The sequence below is a fragment of the Scardinius erythrophthalmus genome (assembly GCF_964197995.2).
Source record: "Scardinius erythrophthalmus genome assembly, chromosome: 1".
NCBI lineage: Eukaryota > Metazoa > Chordata > Actinopteri > Cypriniformes > Leuciscidae > Scardinius > Scardinius erythrophthalmus.
Genome location: NC_138221.1, coordinates 45,266,961 through 45,289,579, shown reverse-complemented (window position 1 = coordinate 45,289,579; position 22,619 = coordinate 45,266,961). Strand labels below are relative to the sequence as shown.

General features: G+C 41.6%; 1 protein-coding gene across 1 annotated transcript; it reads left to right on the top strand.

Moving 5' to 3' along the window:
• Positions 1–376: 376 nt before the first annotated feature.
• On the top strand, positions 377–22,616 carry prr12b (proline rich 12b). Its single transcript, XM_081383456.1, has 16 exons — positions 377–582; positions 6,693–6,847; positions 7,044–7,205; positions 7,349–11,820; positions 11,968–12,186; positions 13,179–13,253; positions 13,863–14,658; positions 14,728–15,218; positions 16,134–16,250; positions 16,374–16,507; positions 17,102–17,790; positions 19,380–19,499; positions 20,097–20,194; positions 20,296–20,427; positions 21,255–21,350; positions 21,442–22,616. The coding sequence occupies exons 1-16, from the start codon at positions 500–502 to the stop codon at positions 21,577–21,579; spliced, it is 7,977 nt and encodes a 2,658-aa protein (XP_081239582.1). The 5' UTR covers positions 377–499; the 3' UTR covers positions 21,580–22,616.
• Positions 22,617–22,619: the final 3 nt, after the last annotated feature.

Sequence of the window (22,619 nt, the reverse complement as noted above, 5' to 3'; positions counted from 1 at the left end):
AGACTACTATTTATAGATGCCTACTATCTCACCTTTTTGAGGCAATGCAGTATACGAACAACTGAAATGGGGTACAATCAGCACGTGTCGTATGTCTCGTGGGTGTAACAAGCAATGGCATCAGAATTCGACATGCAGAGCATCAGCCGCGTTTGCTGTTTCTGCTAAGAAGGACAATAGGCATCGAGATATATAAGAGGGCAAAAGAGGGGAGGGGAGGAAGAAACCGGATTTTTTTGTGGTGGCGGTGGTTGGTGTAATACTTCACCCGCCTCCCCTCTGTATCCTCCATCTCCCCCTCCTCCTTCTCCTCCCTCCATTCCTCTCCCCCTCTGTGCTGGTCCTATTCTTGAGGACTTGCTTGTGAAACAGGAGAGATAAACAGACACTGAGCGCAGAGGAAAGGACACGGGGAGAGATAGTGTGTTAGAATTTAGGAAATACCTCCCTCCCCTTCCCCCTGTCTATCTCTCCATCTTCATCCCTTGTCTCTTCTTTAATGGATAGAAATTATCCTGGCACAGGATTCGGTGATCTGGGCGCTGGAACGGGATGGAGTTACGAGAGATCGGCGAAGGCAAGGTAAGGCGCCTGTGCAAGTACACACTTCCATGCACTGGATGCATAAATATGCTTAGCTGGCTGTAACAATGCCCATGCCGACGGACGGACGGACGCAATGCATGTTCCCACTCTCTCTCGCTCCCAGAGCTATGTCCATTCACTTGCATGCATTATATTGTCGCTGGGTCCACGTACAGCCATCAGTATTGTCATTTCTGAGGGAGGAGGGGGTGTCTCGAAAATGCAAGGAATGCGATTGAGAGTTAATGCGTGATACGGAAGGTAGACTGAGACAGAAAAGGGGGAGAGGGGCGAAAAGAGGGGGGATGGGATAATGTTGCTAGCTAGCTTGCTAGCGTATTATCAAAAATGAAAAAAAAATCAAGCCTTTTGCCTTGGAGGCACACCAAACCGGACATTGCATGCCGGACTTATATACACGCTAATTCAGAGTAGTGAGTAATGCGTGGCACAAAATGCACGTTGACAAAGCTTTATTTAGGAGGCAACCGATTACAAGCAACCACATAACATTATATTTGGGAATGAAATGCTTGCTAGCTACTGTACGCAGCTTATCCCTGTGGCTAACGTATTTGCGTAAAATAGGGGGTTTATTCACGAAAAATACATTTTGTGTTAAACGGGTAAAAAAAATGGACACACAACATATTTATCTGAACGGGAAATTACTCAGTGCAGAAGTGAAGTTCCTTACAGTCAACATGTATTATTCAGTTACACATGTCACAAGACTGACTGCAGCTAGGCTATATTAAACGCCATGTGAACCGCTACTAACTCATATGCTTACTACTCTACGACATTGCATAATTAAAAACAACAACAACCCAAACTTTGCATAGCCTGTTTAGTATCGTTACTATCTAACGGAAAAAATGCCATCTCTGTCGTTGAGGATACTGTCGTTAGTAGTCACTTTGGCAACGTACCAAAATTGTGTAGTGTTCACACGAGTGTTCCTCAGTGAAATTACAGCGTGACCGACCGAGACGTGCACACTGTAAACATGAACGTAAGACGCACTTCAAACGTGTTTGCAGCCACAAAGGTTTCACAAACAGAAAGAGTGACCGATAAAAACTTATTGGATGAAATATTTAAATATCCATAGCAACGTGGATTGGGGGACACTGTTGAATAAAATGATCTGACAAGGTATTTCCTTGTTTAGTTTTACATCTGACCAGCCATTAAATCTCTGTAGTAAAAATAGACTTGCTCATAACGGTTGATACTTTTAGGAAGTGCCGCATTATAATATTAAAATAGTGGTGATATTGTCATTGTCATACCTGAAAACGGGACTATTAATATTGGTTTTAGTCGTTCAACCGTGTTGCACTATTTTCGCGGCCTACTTACAGTTCAAAGGCACTCGGCTCCGTGCGTTATCAGTCGCCGTGACAACCACATCAATCTTTGCAGCGCACAGATCGCGCCGCGTGCAATCATTCTGGGTGTCTCGCGTTGCTTGCATGTCATGAAATGTTAAGAAATTTGAATTATGATAATGTTGGTGAATTCTGTGCTTCAATGGAATCTGCTATGGGAATTATTATGATTAAACAAAAAAACATTTATCATTGTAGGTTGCATTGCTTTTCTTTTTTTATTTACACAAATGCGTCAAGAAGTCTCATCATTTGTGCATTGTAACACTATTGGAGTGGGTCCTTTTTTCTTACATGACAGGACAACAATAGGGCTATTCTTTTGGGCAATCATCCCAAAATGCATGGAAACCTCTTTTATGTGTATATACAAGGAATTTCACTCAGACTAAGATCACACCACTGTTGTGGTTTGAGTTTTTGTAACAGGTAGCATCACCCAGACTGCAACCCAGTATCCCTGGCTGACTCTTAGTCCTAGCAAGTCCGGAAAGGAATTTCTCCATTTTCTGTTGGATTCCTTAATATTGTGTTTCTGACTCGGGCATCTCTGTAGACTCATAGGCAGATTGATAGAATCCAGAATCTTAATGAGTTCAGGCTTATGATGATGGACAAGCTTCAGTAGTGCTGCTGCAGAGGCTGAAAGCATCAACTGGATAAAATGAAATGAAATTCGTTTCACCCAATATTCTCTCTTCTAGTTTTCCAAAAATTGCTTCTGCTTTTGAATGAATATTAGATAGTAAGACCGCCACTTTAGGTCATTGGAGCCATTATGCAATGATGAAACACCAAGGAGAGTTAAATTAGCATAGAATGAAACAAAATGACACTGGGGTCTGTGTAGGACACCGCATTCTATTGATTTGCAATAAGAAATGTTGTTGCATGTGTTAATATTAAATGAGAATAAACAGATCAAATTCTACAATGTTGCCTGACGGGACTTTTGCACATTGCATTTAGGTTATGAAGCCAACAAAGGCATTCTGCTCCATGATGGCAAGGTTCACCAGGCCCTCTGTCATTTTTTGGGCTGTGTACATCCACCACACACCTCTGCACGGATTTAATGGAGATTAATGGCCATGACTGAGTTCCCCATCAGGCTGCAAACATTTTGCACCTGTTGGGGGGACTGTGTTGAATTAGTGCCTGTATAATTAGGAGCAGTCTTGTACAGTGGATTCAATCAAGCGTTCTAATTTAACCCTTCTTTTCATTTAGTTTATTTTTTTCTTGTTCCTTCCATTGTTTATTTATTTTTCATGTTTCCTCTCTTTCTCTGTTATTCTTTTTCCATTCATTGTCAGATTATGGCTAATCAGCTCAAGAACAGGTGCAATAGCAGGAGGTGAGACGTTTATCGGGATGAATTGATTGACTGAAGGTGTAAGCCAGCATGATGAAAAAAGTGAGAGAGGAGAGTTTGAGAGGATGAAATTATTGGATCTGGAGTATTTATAGTGTGGTCCAAATGTATACAAATTACATTCTTATATTACTAAATATCATAATATTTACACAGAAAATGTATGATTTGTCACTATTTCTAGGTCACTAATTAAAAAGCACATTTGTGACATTGGCTGTGGGAACGGTTACGGTATAAAGATTTCCTGGATCGTGGTTACATGATCATCAGGTTTTGCACAAACTTTTGCTCAATCCTGCTGAAACAGTTGGCATGAAACAGAAATGGTCTTTTCTTCCCTGTTGTGATGTGTATATATGTGAGTGAAATGGCTTATGGAATGAGAGAAAATGTTGGCCTGTCACTAACTGATTGGATTTTTGGATTGTGTAAGATTTGCTGGTTGCTGGAGGTAGGAATTATTGCCCAGCCCTTATGCCTCATGCCTCAGGAGAAGTTTATGTTTTAGATGAAAGATTGTGAGGACACATTAATTAATAATAATTTACATGGATAAATCATTCATAATAAACCTAGCAATATTCCATAAAAATGTCTGTCTTATGCTTTAAAGTCACCATTATAAATAAAAGATGACAAAGCAAATAAGAAACAATGCATGTACTTTTAACTTCTCACTCAATGTTATGATGATGATGTAATTTGTAATGAAATAATTAATTAAAAAAGCAAAATAGGTGCACTAAGTTGTCTAATAATTTTCGACCCCACTGTATGTAAGATGTCCTTCAATTTACCTAATTCTTCTGAAGTTCATCATCTATTCCCTGATCGTCTCTGAGCTGCCTCTTTGGGATTAAGAGCCAATTGTTGTCTAATTCTCGGTTGCATCATCTACAAGTCACACTGCTGCCTATGGTTGCACAGAATAATTATTTTATGTACATGGATACTCACATTTGTAGAGAGAGTACAGATTCTATGGTGTATTAATTACTTAAGACATTAAGTTGCAGGAGAAACGTCTGCCTGTCAGGGCACATCATGTTTTTTTTTGTTTGTTTTTTTATTGTTCATAACTTCAACATATTTCTAACTTATTTTTTCAAAGTTCTTTTTGCTGGTATGTGTTACTTTTGCATGGTACTATGACTTTTTTTTTAAAGCAGTGACTCAGCTTATCTACGATGCTTGCCTTGTTCTGCATAACCTGAAACGAATCCACAAAAGAATTTCAGAAAATCAAACAGAAGCAGCAATGTATCAGAACATCATAAGGGTACTTTCATCACAGCACTGTATATTGTGTATTATGCCAGAGGTGCAATCAGTGAAGCAGTTGGCAGCAAGAATGTGTGCTCTCACTCATACATTTAAATGTTTAACCCAGTTCATTAGAGCTTTTATCCAGTTAATTACACAAGTCTTGTGCTTTCTAAGATGAGGGTGTTTTTAAAAGAGATGGACATGCTCCCAGATGAAATCCCCTCAGGATGGACATCAGTTGTCTTTGTCACATATATTAAGGTCTTTTGGGAGACACAAGAATTGCAGTGACTATATTGAGACCAGGAGTCTATTTAATGGAGAATGAAAATGTAAATGGATTATTGCATCCTATCTGGATTGATTTGTGAAGTATTTAATGAGAGACTGTGCATACAGATTTATTTAGGTAATTCTTGAATGCTACACTACAAGATTTGAATAAGGTCTTTCTTTAATAGGATTTAAAATAGATTTTCTGGTCCACTCTACCGCTTCTGTTGAATGACACCCACCCCCTCACCACGCGCTCACTCAGTATGTGGTGTCTGTGGCTTCCCACTCTGGTCTCAAAGTGAGAGGGATCTAGACTAACTGAGCTGTACTCACACTAAGAGCCTGTTGAGGATGGAAGGGAGGGGGTTACCAAGGCAATTCAGTCAGTGGAGAGCTTTTATCAATGAGCGCTCTGTGTCTTACCTCAGCAACATCCTAACCGCCATTGTCAACTGAACTGGCCACTCTCTATGAAAGAGAACAACAGAGACAGTCTGCAAAGACTGCAAAAGACAGTTGATTGGCTGGCAACAGGCAGAGTGGCCAATCAGAATTCTGAGCTGCACGTCGTGAAGCATAGCAGTGGTAAAAGGTACAAAAATTATTTAAAAAATGGTCTTGTTTTAGATTTCAAGACTTGCATATTGATGAGACTACATATTTGCCTTATTTATAGAGTAAACAATATTGAGAACACTCTTTTATATGGTGTGATTATTGTTGATAATTTGGCAAAATCAGATCCTGCAAGCTTTTAGGGAGAGGGAGGATATGGAAGCGAGTAGGCTGATTAAAGAGCTAATCTTTGTGTGGGGCTATAGTGTGAGAGGGATAATAATGCCAAGCTGGGTCATCTGATACTCTATACGGAGATTTAGTCTAGTCTAGAGCCCAACAGACTTTTTCACTGCCCGAAGAGAGGGGGAACAGTAAAATCTGTCCCAATGTCACACAGGAGATTTTTGATACAATACAATAAGTCATTGTTTGGTTAGTTCTCCAAAATTACATGTAAATGAAGAAAACATGAGTGGCTGATGTTTGATCAAGTTTGAAAAAAAACTGCAGCAAAAAGTGATGTCATTGTTAGATTGTATATTAATTTGGCTTTTATTAATTATTAGTGATTAATTAGATAAATAGTTTAGTACAATTTAATAATTAAACCCTTTATTTTATAATGTATGAGATATTGACCAAATGCCTATTAAATGAAGAATGTTTTTTTTTAAAGAGAAAAACAATAGTCAGTGATCCAAATCAATGACATTTGCAGAATTATTTCTATGTATTTTTTCTTTTTGTATTTTCTCTGCATCCTGGAGAGATTAAACATGTATATGATTAACAATATATAGTTATTATAAAATTAACAGTAATATTATACTGTTAGTTTATTATTATGCAAAATTCTGAATATTAATGTTTGTATAATTTAACCATAGAAAATGACCTTTTATTTACAGTTTTGTCTTGAATTGATTCTATTCCATTTTGATTTATTCCAAAAATTAGATCATATGAGTGTTATAATGTTCAATTTAAAATACTAGCCTACATGACATTTTTGGGGGAAAAACATAGAAATGTTTGTGCACTAAAGTCTCATTTACAGTATAAATATTTAATTGTCCGGGGCATACTATATACATAAAAAAAGTAAAGGAAGGTTGTGTGAGGCACCCAAATTTCATATTATGCATAAAAATGTATCTAAACAATTGCTGTTATCGTGTCACTTTCAGTACCATTCCCTCTGTCAATTACCTCTTTTTGAATCCTCTGTTATTCAGTTTGGTTTATGGGAGCTCCAGATCCTCCCATCCAGACTCAGAACTCCTCCACCGTCAGCCTTATGCCACACCACACCCCCTACAAGGATATGCAACAAATCATCATCCAGGAACTTCTGGACAGGGTGGGGCATGGGGTGCAGGAAGGAGCTTAGGTAAGGTCTACAAAATTGTTAATAGTTAATTACTGGAAAAAGTTCCTCCAAAAAAAATCTTTGATTTGATTTAACACCATACTGACCTCTGCACAGTATTGTAGGTCATTCTTTACCTTGATGTTGAGATGTGTAGGGAAAAAAAGACACCCTCTGACCAGGTGTTAGACTTTGTCTTGATAATCATCTTTCGCAGGGCTCTCAGGGTTGTTTGATACTGGACTACATCATGCCAGTACCTCAGGACCAGATGCTTCAGTTATGAACTTGATCTCTGCTTTGGAATCCCGAGGTGCTCAGCCACCCCCCTCTGCCTCTACCCTTCTCTCTCAATTTCGCACCCCCTCCTGGCAAACTGGTTAGTGCTGTGATATATTGAATATAGAATTATCTAATTGTGAACACCGATATATATGATGAAAGAAAGATAGAGAATCCTCTTATTAACTGCTGAATAATTTTCTTTTCTTTTTCCTTTGCTTTCCCTCTCTGTTGCTGTAGCAATGCATACTCCAGCCCCTGCAGAGCTATTCATTTCTGGTGCACTACCTGGCTCTGGCTCATTTCCCTCTTCCTCTGCTCTGTCGGCATATCAGCACCCTGCATCCTTCTCAGGGCGCTCCTTCCCTGGAGTTACCCCATCATTATCTCTGCAGGACACACCTACCTTCAGTCCTACTTCCAACGGTCTCCTGTCACCCCATGATCCATTGCTGCACATTAAAACACCCTCTCAGTCAAGTCTTGGCTTTGACCGTCTTCTGTCTTCACAGACTGGGACTGCTTCATATAGAGGGCCACAAGAGCCCACTAGTGCTCCTCCACCACAAGCACCTGCATCCTCCTCGACACGCCACTTACCACATCAGTTTAACCTGCTTTCCTCACAGCTGCAGGATCAGTCCTCTCAGCTCTACAATTCTTCTGTATTTTCTTCTGCACCTCCTCAACCGCCACAGTCCCAGGAAAGAGCCATCCCTAGGCAAGACAGTGTGATTAAACACTACCAGAGACCTTCTCCTGGACAGTCTCAACTTTCCTCTTCTACACCTCATCCCCTACATCACTATCTTAGTTGTGGTGCATCAGGATACCAACAGATACCCCATCATCGGCATGGCTCCTCCATAAACTGTAGTCCACTGGGTGAGCAGAGTCCATCATCTGACCCCAAACCCTCTCCCCGATCAGAGCAAGTTTACCGTCCTATCATCCAGCCCCCTTACACCTCCTCCTCAGTCTCCTCCTCAGCTGGCTCGGGTGGTGGTATAGGGAAAACAGGAAAGAGTTCCAGCTCAAGTAGTGGCTACTCTTCCTCTGGCTCTTCCTCATCTCGAACCCCTCACACTCCTCCTTCCGCTTCTTCCACCTCCTCTTCTTCCTCCTCTGCTTCTAATCCTAATGTCTCATCCAGTACCTCTGCTGCACCCTCAAGGCAGCAACCACCACCTCAGTCAGCACCACAACCCCCGCCACCTCCACCTCCCACAGTGTCATCCTCTGCCACACAGCAGCAGCCACCCAAACCTTGCCTGTCCACATACGGCTCTCCTGTTGCTCCTGTCAAACCAACTGCTGGCCTTCCTGGTCAAACCCCGCCACAGCAACAGTCATATTCACCAAGCCAGCCACCCCCTTCTCACTTGCCCCAGCCATATGGGGGATTCAGTTCTCCGCAGGCCCAGGATCTTGGTTCCAGCCTCGGGGGATCAGGAAAAGCTTATGGAAGCCTTGGAGCAACAGGGCGTTCATTTTCAGCTGAGGTGGTCTATGGCTCTGATTCAGGATATGGTTCTTTGCCACCATCTCTTGGAGGAGCAGGAAGTCCTTCACTGGGCTATGGTGGTACAGGACATTCACCTGCCCTAATGGTGTCTGGAGGTGGTACCGGTACAACAAGCAGTACCACTGGATCAGGAGCAGGCAGTTCAGGAAGTGTGGGGGGTGGTTCAGTGTGTGGTAGCACTAGTGTAGCAAGTGGCACAGGATCATACCACCTCCCAGATTCCAGCCCTTCACCCTCAAGTAATTCTGGAATAGTACGCCCAGGTCTGCACTCCCCAGCCCCAACTCGCCCTGCACAATCACCTGGAGGAAATGGGGGCAACAAGTACCTATCCTCAGTTCTCTCCCCAGCATTCCTGGCTTCTCCACAAGGATACTCAGACACAAGGGTGCCACCCCAGCAAACACAGTCTTATCATGCAACGCCGCCAAAATCTAAGTCTGATTCTGATATGCTCGGGGTAGAAAGATCTCAAGAAGAGGATGAAGAAGATGAGGATGACTTTTTGATTCAGCACTTATTGCACTCACAGAGTCCAGCACCCAATCCCTCCCAGCATCATTCTCAACAAGCTCAGCAAGTAGGCTCACAACAACCACAGCCCCAGTCCATTTCCCAGAGTAGAGATGGAGGAAAGTCTCTCTCAGCTTATGAACTGAACAAGGCATCTGAGGAGCGTTATCATCTACAGAGTGTCATTCGGACCAATAATACGACCAACAGTGTGGCTTCAGTTGCTGCAGGCTCTTGTGGTCCCGGCACAGGTTTAGAGAACCAGTTGGAGATGTCGCTGAAAAAGCAACAACAGCCTAAGACTGATAGAGTGCTATCTGTAGCTGGTGCAAATGGAGGTCGAGGTGCAGTTGATTCTTTGTCACACACTCATTCCCATGGTCAACATGACTCCCTTGGTTCAGTGGTCCACTATGGCAGAGGAGACCCTTACACTCATCAAACACATCAACATCACCCTCAGCATTCACAGCACTCTCATCCCCATTCAATGTCCCACTCACATATGGATCTTAAGAAAGCTCAGGATCCTCCAGAATTACCCTACCTGCGAAAAACTCCAGACTTGCAGCAGCGACAGACCCAGTCCTCCCTTGGACTAATGGATTCTCCACCTGACCCTTCTCATCAAAACACACAGGCTCACCTTCTGCAATCTGTCCTTTCCCATACCACTCGAAACAAGATGGACAACCAACAGGCTCCTTCACAGCAACAACAACACCCAATGAGTCAGCAGGCGATGCTTGGACCAACTGGGGGATTGGGTACTGGTGGCTCTGGTGGAGTAGACACTCAGCCACAGGCTTCTCAACTTCAACTCCAGCTCCAGTCCCAAACTATGGAGGTCCACTATGGCCGTGAGGCTCAGCGAAACCAAAGCCAGTCAAGTCAGAATTCTGTTTCACCATTAGACATGCTAGAGAGATCTCTCTCCAGGACAAATAGTCGAGAAGGGACAGGGCCCTCTGATAGAGTTGGTGCAGGAGATGGGAGCACTGCTGATCATCACAGACAACAGCAACAACATAGGATGTCCACACACCATCAGTCCCACCACCCTCAACAGCCATCAACAGAACTTCATGATTTCTTGTCTGAGCCTGATTTGAGCATGTCAACTCCCTCTCATTTGCACCATATGGCTTCACACCATCCACCCCCTCATGCCCACCATCAGCCACAGACACACTCTCACCATCAACACCCTCACCAGCACCCTCACCACATGCAACCAGCTTCTGGACCACCACAGCCCCAATCCCAGCCCAGGGAACAAGAGTCTCAGCTCTCACAGCCACAGCTAGATCAGCTCAAAGAGCATCAATATGATACTGGCAGTCCTGTGGGGAAAACAGCTCAGAGCCAGGGTCAGAGCCAAGAACAGCAACAACGGTTTGTGCCACTGACATCTATTTGTTTCCCAGATTCTCTTCTCCAAGATGAGGATCGATCTTTTTTTCCAGGGATGGAGGATATGTTCTGTTCTGAGGACTACAAGGCAAGCTGTGCTGGGGGAGGTGGAAGTGCAGGACAAGGAGGTCAAGATGGTGTGCCAGAGGCACATGGAACAGTACAAGATGGAATGGATGCAGTTAAAACTACAGGTGGTGGAGGGGGTGCATATGACATGATGGGTCACCATGGTGATCAGGGTTATGGACAGTATTGTCACAGTTTGTCTGAATCTGGCAATGGTACTATGCACTTAGATTTGGACCCCTTGAAATCCCATGAACTCCCATCCACTGTAAACACAGAACAACTGGGCTTAATTCAGTCTCAGGGCCCAGGCCTTGGGATGGGTAGCACGGGACACGTTGTGGACGGAACTGGAAACAAAATGATGGGCTCTTCTGGTGTAGGTAGTGGTCCTGGCACAGGGGGACTCACCTCACCAATCTTTTGCTCTTCTAGACCTAAAAAACTTTTGAAAACAAGCTCATTTCACCTCCTTAAACAGAGGAAAGACCCTAACGTGCAATCACAGGCTAAGAAGAACTATGCTCAAGAATATGAGTTTGAGGATGATGAGGATAAAGCAGACGTTCCAGCCGACATCCGCTTAAACAGCAGACGTCTCCCGGACTTGCTTCCTGATCTCGTTTCCAGTTGCAGGAAGTCTGGAAGTGGTTCAGGAGTTGGCAGTTTAAGCCCCTTAATGGGTGATTTAGATTTCTGTCACCCTTCAGGGTACCCATCCCTTGGACCTCCTCCACAGCTGCTCCCACATGATGCTCCAAAGAAAAGGGGGAGGAAACCCACCAAACCTAAACGTGAGGGTCCACCAAGACCCAGAGGTAGGCCACGTATTCGCCCTCTTCCTGAGCCTCCATATTGCAGGAACATGATAGGACCTGGTGGAGAGACTAGAAGGGGCCGTGGTCGAGGAAGAGGGCGTGGAAGGAAAGATGATCAAATGTTAGAAATGCACAGAGACATGAACAAGGGGCAGAACTACCATCAACAACCACCTCACCTCCATCATCAACCACAGTTACAACAGCACATGCACCAACATCTACAGCAGCAGCAGCAGCAGCACCAACCACAACATATGCACCAACAGCAGCACCTACATGTACAACAGCTTCATCATCAACAGCAACATCAACAACAACTTGCACAGCATCAGCCTCAGCAACAATACCAAGAACCCATCAAACCAATCAAAGTAAGTTAAGTTTTACAATTTGCACCAATAAGATATAAATTACATTTGTTACAGTTTCATCGATCCATCATTCGCACAAACCTAAATTACGTATTCATTCAAGAAATAGCTTTTATGTAAAAATATAACTTAATTTTTTCCTACCAGATTAAGCTCCCTATTCCCTCCATGCCTTCATCTGATTCCCTCCTGAGGACAGACTCCCTGTCTAGTACAGATCCAGTTTTGTCTGATGGTTCGGTAGGATCTGCACCATCTCTTGGTTTGAGCCCAGGGCCCACTACCAGTGTGGATCTAAACAGAATTGACATGAACAGAAATGATATGAGCTGTGGTCAGGAAAAGATGAAGCAGAAACCTCAAGAGGTGAGTCTCAGCTTGCTAAAATGTTTGATGAATGTTGAAATTTAACAGAAAATGTTTAAATAGCTCCACTGCTCCAGATGTTCATTGTTCAATGTAAAATTTAGAGCAAATGGCAATTGCGTGATTTTGCAGTTTAGGAAATTATTTATTGCAATAACTGTATCCTTTCCTAATCTTTAGAAAGGTCTGTTTTGCATACAATTGGCGTCTTTGTGACCAAAAACATGACAAACCATGTACTAGTTCATATTGGGTCTTTTTGATATACTCAAATGATCTACAGATTTAGAGCAAAGTTTAATGGAGGAGGTGCAGTTGGAAGAGGTCAAATATGTGGAAGACCTGCCAGGCCAGAGTGTTGGCAGCTGTGATAGATTAATTTTACTATATAAAAATGGTTTGCTAAATTTGTTCTTATTAGTTCTAACTTTTTAGTTAAACATTTTTAGTGGACTTTAGTGGACAAGCATATTTATAGTCATTTGTCTTAGCATTACACAGCACTGTTAGACAGTATTAATCAGCAGTAGAGCGGATTGGTGGGAAGTAGCATGTGAAGTAAATTATGATTTATGCAAATGCAAAAGGAATGTCACTTATTGAACTGCGAACAAGCTCATCTATGATGAGATGATCAGCAACTTGAGAAGTTCTTTCCAAATACTGAAATATCTAGATGATGAAATGATTTGGGGGGTGGGAAAGAAAACTATACATGTCAAACTCACAAATGTTTCGTCCTAAATAGTTTAAGCAAACACCTGCTGTTACATTATGAAAACCATGTTCCTAAACATGATGATTCAATTACTTGCCAACATTTTACAGCCTTTATCAAATTATTCCCTCCTCCATATGTTTAAATTGCACTTATGAAATATCCTCTGTTGACACCGTAACAGGTAGCCTCAGGAAAGAAGGGCCAGTCTAGGGTGTTATGTGTAGAAATGTGCATGTTCTGTATATACAATGTTTGTTTTATTTATCTGCAGATGTCCTGGGAGGGAGACATGGATGACCAAATGACCCCAGAGGCCTGGGCCACCATGCAGAAACTCTCTGGCTCAGTAAGACTTTCATTCATTTTTATTCTTGGTCCAATGTCCAGGTGTAGTTCTGACAGAAGACAACAAACCACTCATATTTTGACCAAATTATACATACAATTAATTAGAATTTCTTTAACCTCGTTCATTTTACTGAGGAAGCATTGTTCTTAGTGTATTCACTTTGCCACTAGAGGGAGCAGAGTACATAGACTAAGATGATTGGCAGGCCACCCTGATGACTGAGTTCTTAAAAAATGCAATAAAAGAAAAGGAGAGCGCTGTTGCTAGGGTGGCTGTTGCTAAGGTTACGGATTCATATGACGGTAGGGTCTCCAGATTCCTCTTCGTCATCAACCACCCTGCTGTTCAGTAAGGTGTTTTACCTCCCTCAAGACACACCTAATGTAAGAGAGTGGGACTACACTGATTATATAATATAAAGATGTTAATCAAAAAAGTACATTTTATTACTATTTATTTGTGAGCTCTTTTCTGGTTGTATATTTATTTTCCTTGCCAGAATTTTGTATTTTTGCCTCCTGCTTAAACATTTCTATGCTATTTGGATATTTTTTTGCATTTTGTCATCTTCTGCCTCTTTAATTCCTATGCATCTCTTGCTCTCAGACGGAGGAGAAATCTTCAGAGCTGAAGTCGGGTTTCATAACTTCCTTTCTGGATTTCTTGAAAACGGGGAAGAAGCAGCCAGGCACTGAAGATCCGCCTGGGCCCCTCTCTGTGGATGGGTGCACTTCTACAGATTCCTCTTCAGTAAAGGGAGGCATTCGCCCATTATCCCCACAACCACCTCCTCCTCCACCTCCTCCCTTTGGAGAGAATGAGGGTAATGGAAGCCTGGGTCTCAGTAACTGTCCATCCCCCTGTAAAAGACTTGACGAGGAGCTCAAGAGGAATCTGGAGACCCTACCGTCATTCTCCTCAGATGAGGAAGACTCTGTCAGTAAGAACCAGGACCTGCAGAAGAGCATCTCATCAGCCATTTCTGCCCTCTATGACACGCCCCACAGCCTCGCTGCCATTCCACCTCCTCCTACACCATCGCCTCCCACTCCACAGACAGTTTCTCTTAACACACCCCCGCCACCCCCACAACCTGAATCTGTCCCGCACGTACACACTGAACCTGAGGTCGAGATGCACGCATCACAGGAACTGGATTCACACTCACAGCCCAACCCACAGGATGAGGCGCATGTTCTAGGCGAGGATGATGAACAGGAAGAACCTGTGCAGCAGATGCATGAAGAAATACAGCAGAAGGAAGACAGACAGAATGAATGTGACGAGGAAGGAGATGAGTTGGAAGAAGACAGAATTGAGAAAGAGGAGGTAGATCAGATAAGGACAGAGGAGAGCAAGCAGGAAGAGGAAGAAGAGCCTGAGAATGAAATGCTGGTTGACAGTGAGTATATTAACATACCTACAGTCAAATATTAAAATCAATGAAATATTAATTCTTCCATTGTTTTAGGATCTCCGTCTGAGCCTCCTCCTGCACCTCCTTCTCCTCCGTCCCTTTCTCCTTCTCCTCCAACCTCCTCCTCCCCATCCCCTCTGCCTCCTCCTCCTCTATCTCTCCCCTCCCCTCTTTCATCTCAAGAAGAGGAGGAGAATCTACAGCAGCAACAGCCACTACTGCACAATTCCCTGCCTCCCAGCCCCTCTCCACCTGCTCTCCCCTCTCCCTCTCCGCCTCCACCCACGCTGCCCCCCTCTGCTACACCCCCACCATCCCCCTCCCCGCCTCCTCCCGAAGAACTGCCCCAGTCCTCCCCGGCCTCGCCCCCCACCCCCGAAGATGCCCCAACGCCTCAGATCACTTCACTGCACCTGGCTAAGAAACAGTCCAACGCAGCCATCGCGGGAGAGAGTGAGGATGATGACAGCGAGAGTGGGGGGGAGGGGATCTTCAGAGAGAGGGATGAATTTGTAGTGCGCACTGAAGATATCGGTACTCTTAAGGTAAAAATCCTCTGCTTTTTTATTTTAGAAGTATAGATCTTATTCAGAGCAGCGCCATGACAGGTATGAGGCTCATCACTTATAATTTTCCACTGCTCATGTTGTCTGGAGTTTTTTGTCTACTGAAATTTATTGGAAATATATTTTTACAGTGTTTTGTCAGCAGAACTGGCGCTGCTGTGAATAAGGTCTATTCTGCCTGTAGTCCACCCAAAAAAATTATAATTCTGTCATCATTTACTCACCCTCTTGTTGTTTCAAACCTGTATGAGTTTCTTTGTTCTGCTGAACACAAAATAACATATTTTCAACAATGTTGGTAACAAGACAGTTGACGGTAGCCATTGACTTATATAGCAGGAAAAAAAATACTTTGGAAGTCAATGGCTACCGTGTCAACTATCTAGTTACCAACATTCTTGAAAATATGTTATTTTGTGTTCCGCAGGAAAAAGAAACTCATACAGGTTTGGAACAACATGAGGGTGAGTAAATATTAAAGGGATAGTCCACCATTTAAAATTTAAAGTTGCAATAAAACGGAAGTAGTGGCAGATCTTTTCCTCCATAGTGTGACATACATCCAAGTGAAACAGAAAAGTGGAAAATAAATAAATCTAGAGTGGGAACTTTATCCATCAGTTATTAATTGGATTTTGAGATGTGGGCATTGCCCTTAAAAATGAATGCAAGTTTGCTGGAGGAATGTGGAGAGTCGCGGTTTAAGCAGACTAAATGATCGAAGAAGTTTAGTATTGTTTCACTGAAAGGTCCGGTTATGTCATTTTGATCGAACATTGTGATGTCAAAAATATATATATATAAAAAAAAAGAAAGATGAAATGAGATTGGTGAATTTTCATTTCATGCTGATTTTGTCTTAATTTGATTCTCAATTCTCTTGGCTTTTCTCAGCTAGCGCTGCAGACTGGACGTGAGCCTCCTCCAATCTGGAGGGTCCAGAAAGCTCTGCTGCAGAAGTTTGCTCCTGAAATCAAAGATGGCCAGCGACAGTTTTGTGCTACCAGTAATGTAAGTGTTGTGTAACCAGTAATGTAATTTTATTTGTTAAGCACTGATAGCATTCATTTGATGTCTTGCATTAAAATGTAATGCTACACCACCACAGTAAACTCCTCTGTCACTCTTTGGCAGTATTTGGGCTACTTTGGAGATGCAAAGATGCGTTATCAGCGCTTATATGTCAAATTCTTGGAGAATGTGAATAAAAAGGATTATGTCCGAGTGTGCTCGCGGAAACCCTGGCATCGGCCCAGTCTCACACTAAGGTAATTTCACCCTAAATGACCTTCTGAATGTACTTTGGTCCTTTGATATATTAGTTTATACAGTAGTTACTGTCATTCAAAGAGTTGTCATGATTTACTCATCCTCATGGTGTTCAAAACCTGAATGTTTTTTTTTTTTTTTTTTTAAGAATCTTCACGTTTTCATTCAATAACAGTATACAGGGGCGCCATGTCTGTCAAGCAGTCATTTTTTTTAAAGCACTATACATGTAGTCCACCCATCTCATGCACCATATTCCAAGTCATCTGAAGACATGCGATAGGTTTGTGTGAGAAACCAGCAACATTTTTATATTTATTTCATTGATAATCAATATGGCGATTGTGGCACAGAGTTTGACATTTGATCTTGAGACATGCAATAACTAATAACATTGGCATGCAACCTGCATGATATGCTTGAATTTTTTTATTTTAATTTTTTTTTTTTTATTCCAAAGAAACACATTATACAGGTTTGAAATTATGTGAGCGTGAGTAAATTATGTAATTTTCATTTTAGGTGAACTGTCAGTTTAGTCAGTATATTATCATTATAACATTGCTAAGATGAATGTGTTTTCTTCCCACCAGACGCCAGTCTCTCCCAAAGCCACTACCTGTACATAGCCTGACTCCACCTCGCATGGAACGAGAGGATAGAGAGAAAGAGAGAGAGAGGCAACGGGAAAAAAAGCAACGAGAGCAAAGAGAAAAAGAGAAGGAGAGAGAAAGAGAAAAGGAAAGGGAGCGAGAACGAGAGAGGGAGCAGATCGAGAAATCTAGGAGAGAAAAAGAGGAGCGGGAGAGAGAACTTGAAAAGCAAAAAGAGAGGGAGAAACAAAAAGAAAGAGAAAGAGAAAAAGAGAGACAAAAGGAAAGGGAAAGAGAGAAGGAAAGGGAAAAACAAGAGAGAGAAAGAGAAAAGGAAAAACAAAAGGAGAACGAGAGAGAGAAGGAGAGAGAGAGACAAAGAGAAAAAGAGAAGGAAAGGGAAAAACAAGAGAAGGAGAGGGAGAAAGAAAAAGAGAAAGAGCGAGAGAAAGAAAAGAAGCTCCAAGAGCGACAAACTCAAGAGAAGCTAGAGAGGAGAACAGCAGTTGTGGAGCGCGGGAGGGTCAAGGAGGAGAAGAGAGTTGCAGAGAAGAGGGTTGACAGGACGAGGAGCAGGCCTGTGAAAGTAAAGGCAGAACCTCCACCTAAAAAGAGGAAGAAGTGGCTTAAAGAAATGCCCTCTTCCTCTGATTCAGACTCTTCCCCTGACCCGCCCAGTGAGGATGAAGGTGTGTATGGGTTTGTTATGTGTGTGCAGTTTACTGTGTTTCCATTTGTGTGTGGTTTTGCAGAAATATTCAAAGCTATATCAGCAGCTTCTTTCATTGTTACTGAAGTACACACTACAGTTTACGCACTAAAAGTTTGGGGTTGGTAAAAAATTTTTTTTTACGTTTTTGAAAAAAGTCTGTAATGCTTACCCAGGCTGCATTTATTTGACTACAAATACAGTAAAAACAGTGATATGAAATGGTAAACATAGTCCTGTGATGTCAAAGCTGTATTTTCAGCATCATCACTCCAGTCTTCAGTGTCTTATGATCCTTCAGAAATCATTCAGTTTATGCTGATTTGCTGCTCAAGAAACATTTATTATTATTATTATCAATGTTGTGGAAATTATGATACGTTTTTTTTCCGGATTACATTTCATTGCTTATATCCAAAGCGACTTGCATTGAATTCAGGGTACACGTTATTTATTTATTTGTTTGTTTGTTAGTTAGTTCTTGCCTGACCCATGACCTTGCTGTTGATAGCGCTGTGCTCTATTGATTTTAGCTAGTTATTTGTCATTTAAAAAAAATGGAATACACCCTTGCTGAATAAAGTATTAATTTCTTTAAAAATAAAAATAAAATAAAAATCTTACATTCTGCAAACTTTTGAATGGTAGTGTATAACATGTTAGTACTTTGGCATTCTTCGAAGTACCATGTTAAAACCATGATACTGAATGTGAATATTGTTATATATGATATATCAAAGCACCATGGTATTACCTTTAATACCGGCACAGTACTTTTATGTGAGGTTTGTCATGGCTCCCAGAACTCAAAAGTTGCTTAAAGGGTTAGTTCACCCAAAAATGAAATTTCTGTCGTTAATTACTCGCCATCACGTCGTCCCAAACCCGTAAGACCTTCGTTCATCTTCGGAACACAAATTAAGATATTTTTTAAAGAAATCCGAGCGCTCTTTTGAACATTGCAACTTTCAAGGCCCAGAAAGGTAGTAAAGACATCGTTAAACTAGTCCATCTGACTACAGTGGTTCAACCTTAATGTTATGAAGCGACGAGAGAATACTTTTTGTGCGCAAAAAAACTAACAAAAATAACGAATTTATTCAACTATTTCTTCTCTTCAATGTCAGTCTCCTACGCTGATCACGTAAACAGTGCAGCGCTACCAGGTTCTATGTCAGAACGCCGGCTCATTATTGGCCGACACTGTTCACGTGAGCACCACGACACATGCGTATGATGCTGACGCAGGAGCTGGCCAATACTGAGCCAGCGTTCTGATGTAGAACCCGGAAGCAAGTTCAGTAATCTCTCAGATTTCATCAAAAACATCTTAATTTGTGTTCCGAAGATGAATGAAGGTCTTACGGGTTTGGAACGACATGAGGGTGAGTGATTAATGACAGAATTTTCATTTTTGGGTGAACTAACTAAATTCAGCATCCATATTAGAGGGCTAATGTTGAATTTCCTGTTATGTGGAGCCAAAACTATGTTATTAAAGTGTGTGTGAGTATTTTCAGGTGATGGCCTTGTGTTTTTTCACATGTTTTGCATGTGTTCCATCCTCAGTATCCACACGCAGTGGGATAAACAGTCGGGCCATGAGAGAAATGTTCCGCAGTTATGTAGAGATGCTGGTCAGCACTGCTCTGGACCCTGACATGATCCAAGCTCTGGAGGACACCAACGGTGAGCACACATCATTTGGTTAAATATAAAGTGCCTGTGTGGAGGATAGGGTTGGGTGATTAAGGGAAAGAGGGATAGAAAGATTAATGAAAGAGGAGGTTAATAAAGTAAGGGAGGTTGAGAGAGAGGACAATGAGGTGAGACTTGAAGAATAATGAAAAGAAAAAGATGCTGAGAAAAGAGGAAAGCTAAATGTATATTATTGCTGCTTGTCTTTTGAAAGAAATTACTTTTATTCATTAAGGATGCGATAAATTAATCAAAAGTGGCAGTAAAAAATCTCTAATGTTAGAAAATATTTTCATTTCATTCTGTTATTTTGAACTTTCTTTACATCCGTCAAAGAATCCTGAAAAAAAAAATCAGTTTCCACAAAAATATTAAGCAGCACAATGTTGATAACAAGGAAGCCTTGGTGAGCATAAGAGACTTACTTCCAAAGTATTGTAACCATTTTGAATGAAAATGGAATATTTGTACTATGAAAAAAATTATTTGTCACACCCCGCAGGACTATTTCAAATGAACTAGTGAAAAACTTGAGTAATAGGTACTAAGATGCATTTCTATGTGTGTAATAACCCCTTTTGTCCTTAGATGAGCTTTATCTCCCACCCATGAGGAAGATTGACAGTATCCTCAACGAACAGAAACGAAGGCTGTTGAGGAGGGTCAACATGAGTGTCCAACATCAGGTGACACTGGCTTTCAGTGATCCTCAATGTTATTCCTCTTGATTTGTGTTTTCTGAGGAACATGTCTGGCAGTCTCTCACTCCCCATCCTCTCTCATGTAGGAGGCCCTGCACATGTTCCCTCAAATGACAGCAGACTCCCTGGACTCTGGAGCGGTTAAAGTGCACCTGGGTGGTGAGAGTTACAACCGCAAAACCCTAAACAGAGTCAAAAGGAGCCTCCCTAAACAGCAGGCAAGTTGTATAACTTGATTGTTTCTCACTTACATTATTAAAGCCGTTCAGTAAGTGACCCCAAGAAGTATATAGGCACTTCAGCCATTTAAAAATATCTAAAAATGTGGTTGCATTATAGGGGTGTACCGATGATATGGATTGAGGCATCATAATTTTTTTTTTAATATATTGATCACAATTACTTGCAACATGTTTTGAAATAACGGCAGATATCGTATCGCTGGCTAATAGAATCAATGTCAGATCGTATCATGATGAAACGTCCGATTTACTACAAAACAGTACAAGCTTGCCTTTTAAGAAATTGTTTTTTTTTAATGATTGTGTCCATTAATGTGATGCATTGCTATGACACCTGTGTAAATCCTGAGGGAAGTCATACCTCCACTAAAATCACCCGAGAGCCATTTGATTAAATGTCAGAGCAAAAATGGCATCATTTGTTTGTAGATGCCAATTGCTTTGTTTTGTTTTCTATATGTCAATGTGGCTTAAAGGGACAGTTCATTCAAATCATTTTCTTACCCTCACATCGTTGCGAACCTTTATGTCTTTTGTGAAACACAAGAGAAGATATTTTGAAGAATGTTTGAACTGTTTTCGTCCAATTAAGGTCAATGGTGTCCAAAACAACACTTACATTTAATGGACAAATTTTTTTTTTTTTTGCATGGATGAAAGACAGTCAAGTCAACAACAAAGTAAAGTTCATTCTTTGGTGAACTGTAACCTTTTTGGAGCCATTGCATTTCAATAATGGATCTTTCATGAAGTCTCAGAGTTCTCTTTCTTTGCTTGTAACCCCATGTCTATCTCCCTGTCAGGACCTGAAACTGCCGACAGAGACTTGTCGAATGTACAGTCTCTATCACTCTCTCCATCACTACAAATATCACACCTTTCTGCACTGTAAAAAGGAGGTATGAGGAAATATGAGCTTATATGAGAAATGCATCGCTGTATCCGTGTATTAGCTCGTAAGAACCCTCTTCTCTCGTTCTCCCTCTTCAGACGGACAGTATAGAACAGGCAGCTGAGGAGGATCCAGGTCAGGAGGAGGTGGTTCAGCAGTGCATGGCCAACCAGGGCTGGCTAGAGACTCTGTTCAATTCCTTCATTGAACTGCTGAGGCTCAGCAACAAGGCTTAAGATTCAGCTATCGACGTTTCAAGTGCGTCCTATTCGGAGAGAGGAGAAACTCCTCTCACTCGAATGAAACCGGTGCACCGCCATGTTGCAGGAAAATGAGATTTTCCTTTGCAGGATGCGTAAGAGCCAGTGGCGGTTTAAGCCGTTGCATTTTACCATAAAAATGTTTTTGTAAAGAAGCTTTCATTCCTCTCTTTCATTACGTGTCAGCTCCCTGCGACGGGAGCCACAGGGAGACGGTATGAAAACAAAAAAAGAGCGAGAGTGTGTAAAGACAGTTGTCTGCACAGAGACGAATAAAGATAGTGCCAAAGGGAACAGGGTTGAAAACCTCACTGGTCAGCAGTGTTTTGGCAGAGGTGAGCTTTGAATGCTATGTTCCATGCATACTCTTATATATAAATATGTATTATGAACAATTATGATTTGTATTATTTATACATGGACATTTATACATGGTTACCTCCCAAAGCTGGGACAGTTTGCTGTTATTATTTTGAATAATAATGCTCATGTTTTATGAGGGTGTACATGAAATGGGCCACCCATAACCCCCCCCCGTTCTTCCTGTCCCCTAAGATGAAGGACAAGGCGGACAGGATGTGGACAAAAGAGTGGGGACAAAGCAATGTGTAGTTCCTTTTTTTTTTTTTTTTCTTCTTTTTTTTTTGGTAAAAAAAATAGAGCAAAAGAAAAATGTATTTAAAATAAAAACACGTGTTCTTTCTGTTTGTTCTTTAAAAGAAAATGAGGAAAAAGGTGTATTTGTTCGTTTTCTCAAAGAAAACATGACGGTGCAGAGGGATGTAATAGTTTTTAAAGTGTGCAAAACGTCTGTGTTTACTGTTTGTTTTTTATCTGTTGGTTGTTTACTATGATAATTATAATTGTTATTATTATTGTTATTTTGGAGGTTTGCTTATTTTTCTCTCCTGTAAATACTGTACAGTTGCTTCGGTCTTTCTCTCTACCTGTCCCTCATCTGTACATGAATCCTCCTGTATTTGACAAACGCAAATAAAAGAAAAGAACAATGACTT

Excerpts from the sequence above, each read along its gene's own strand:
- prr12b (XM_081383456.1), top strand. The coding sequence starts at position 500 with ATGGATAGAAATTATCCTGGCACAGGATTCGGTGATCTGGGCGCTGGA. Across the intron at positions 14,659-14,727 it reads GAATGAAATGCTGGTTGACA|GATCTCCGTCTGAGCCTCCT; the intron begins GTGAGTATATTA and ends CCATTGTTTTAG. Across the intron at positions 19,500-20,096 it reads AGCTCTGGAGGACACCAACG|ATGAGCTTTATCTCCCACCC; the intron begins GTGAGCACACAT and ends TTTTGTCCTTAG.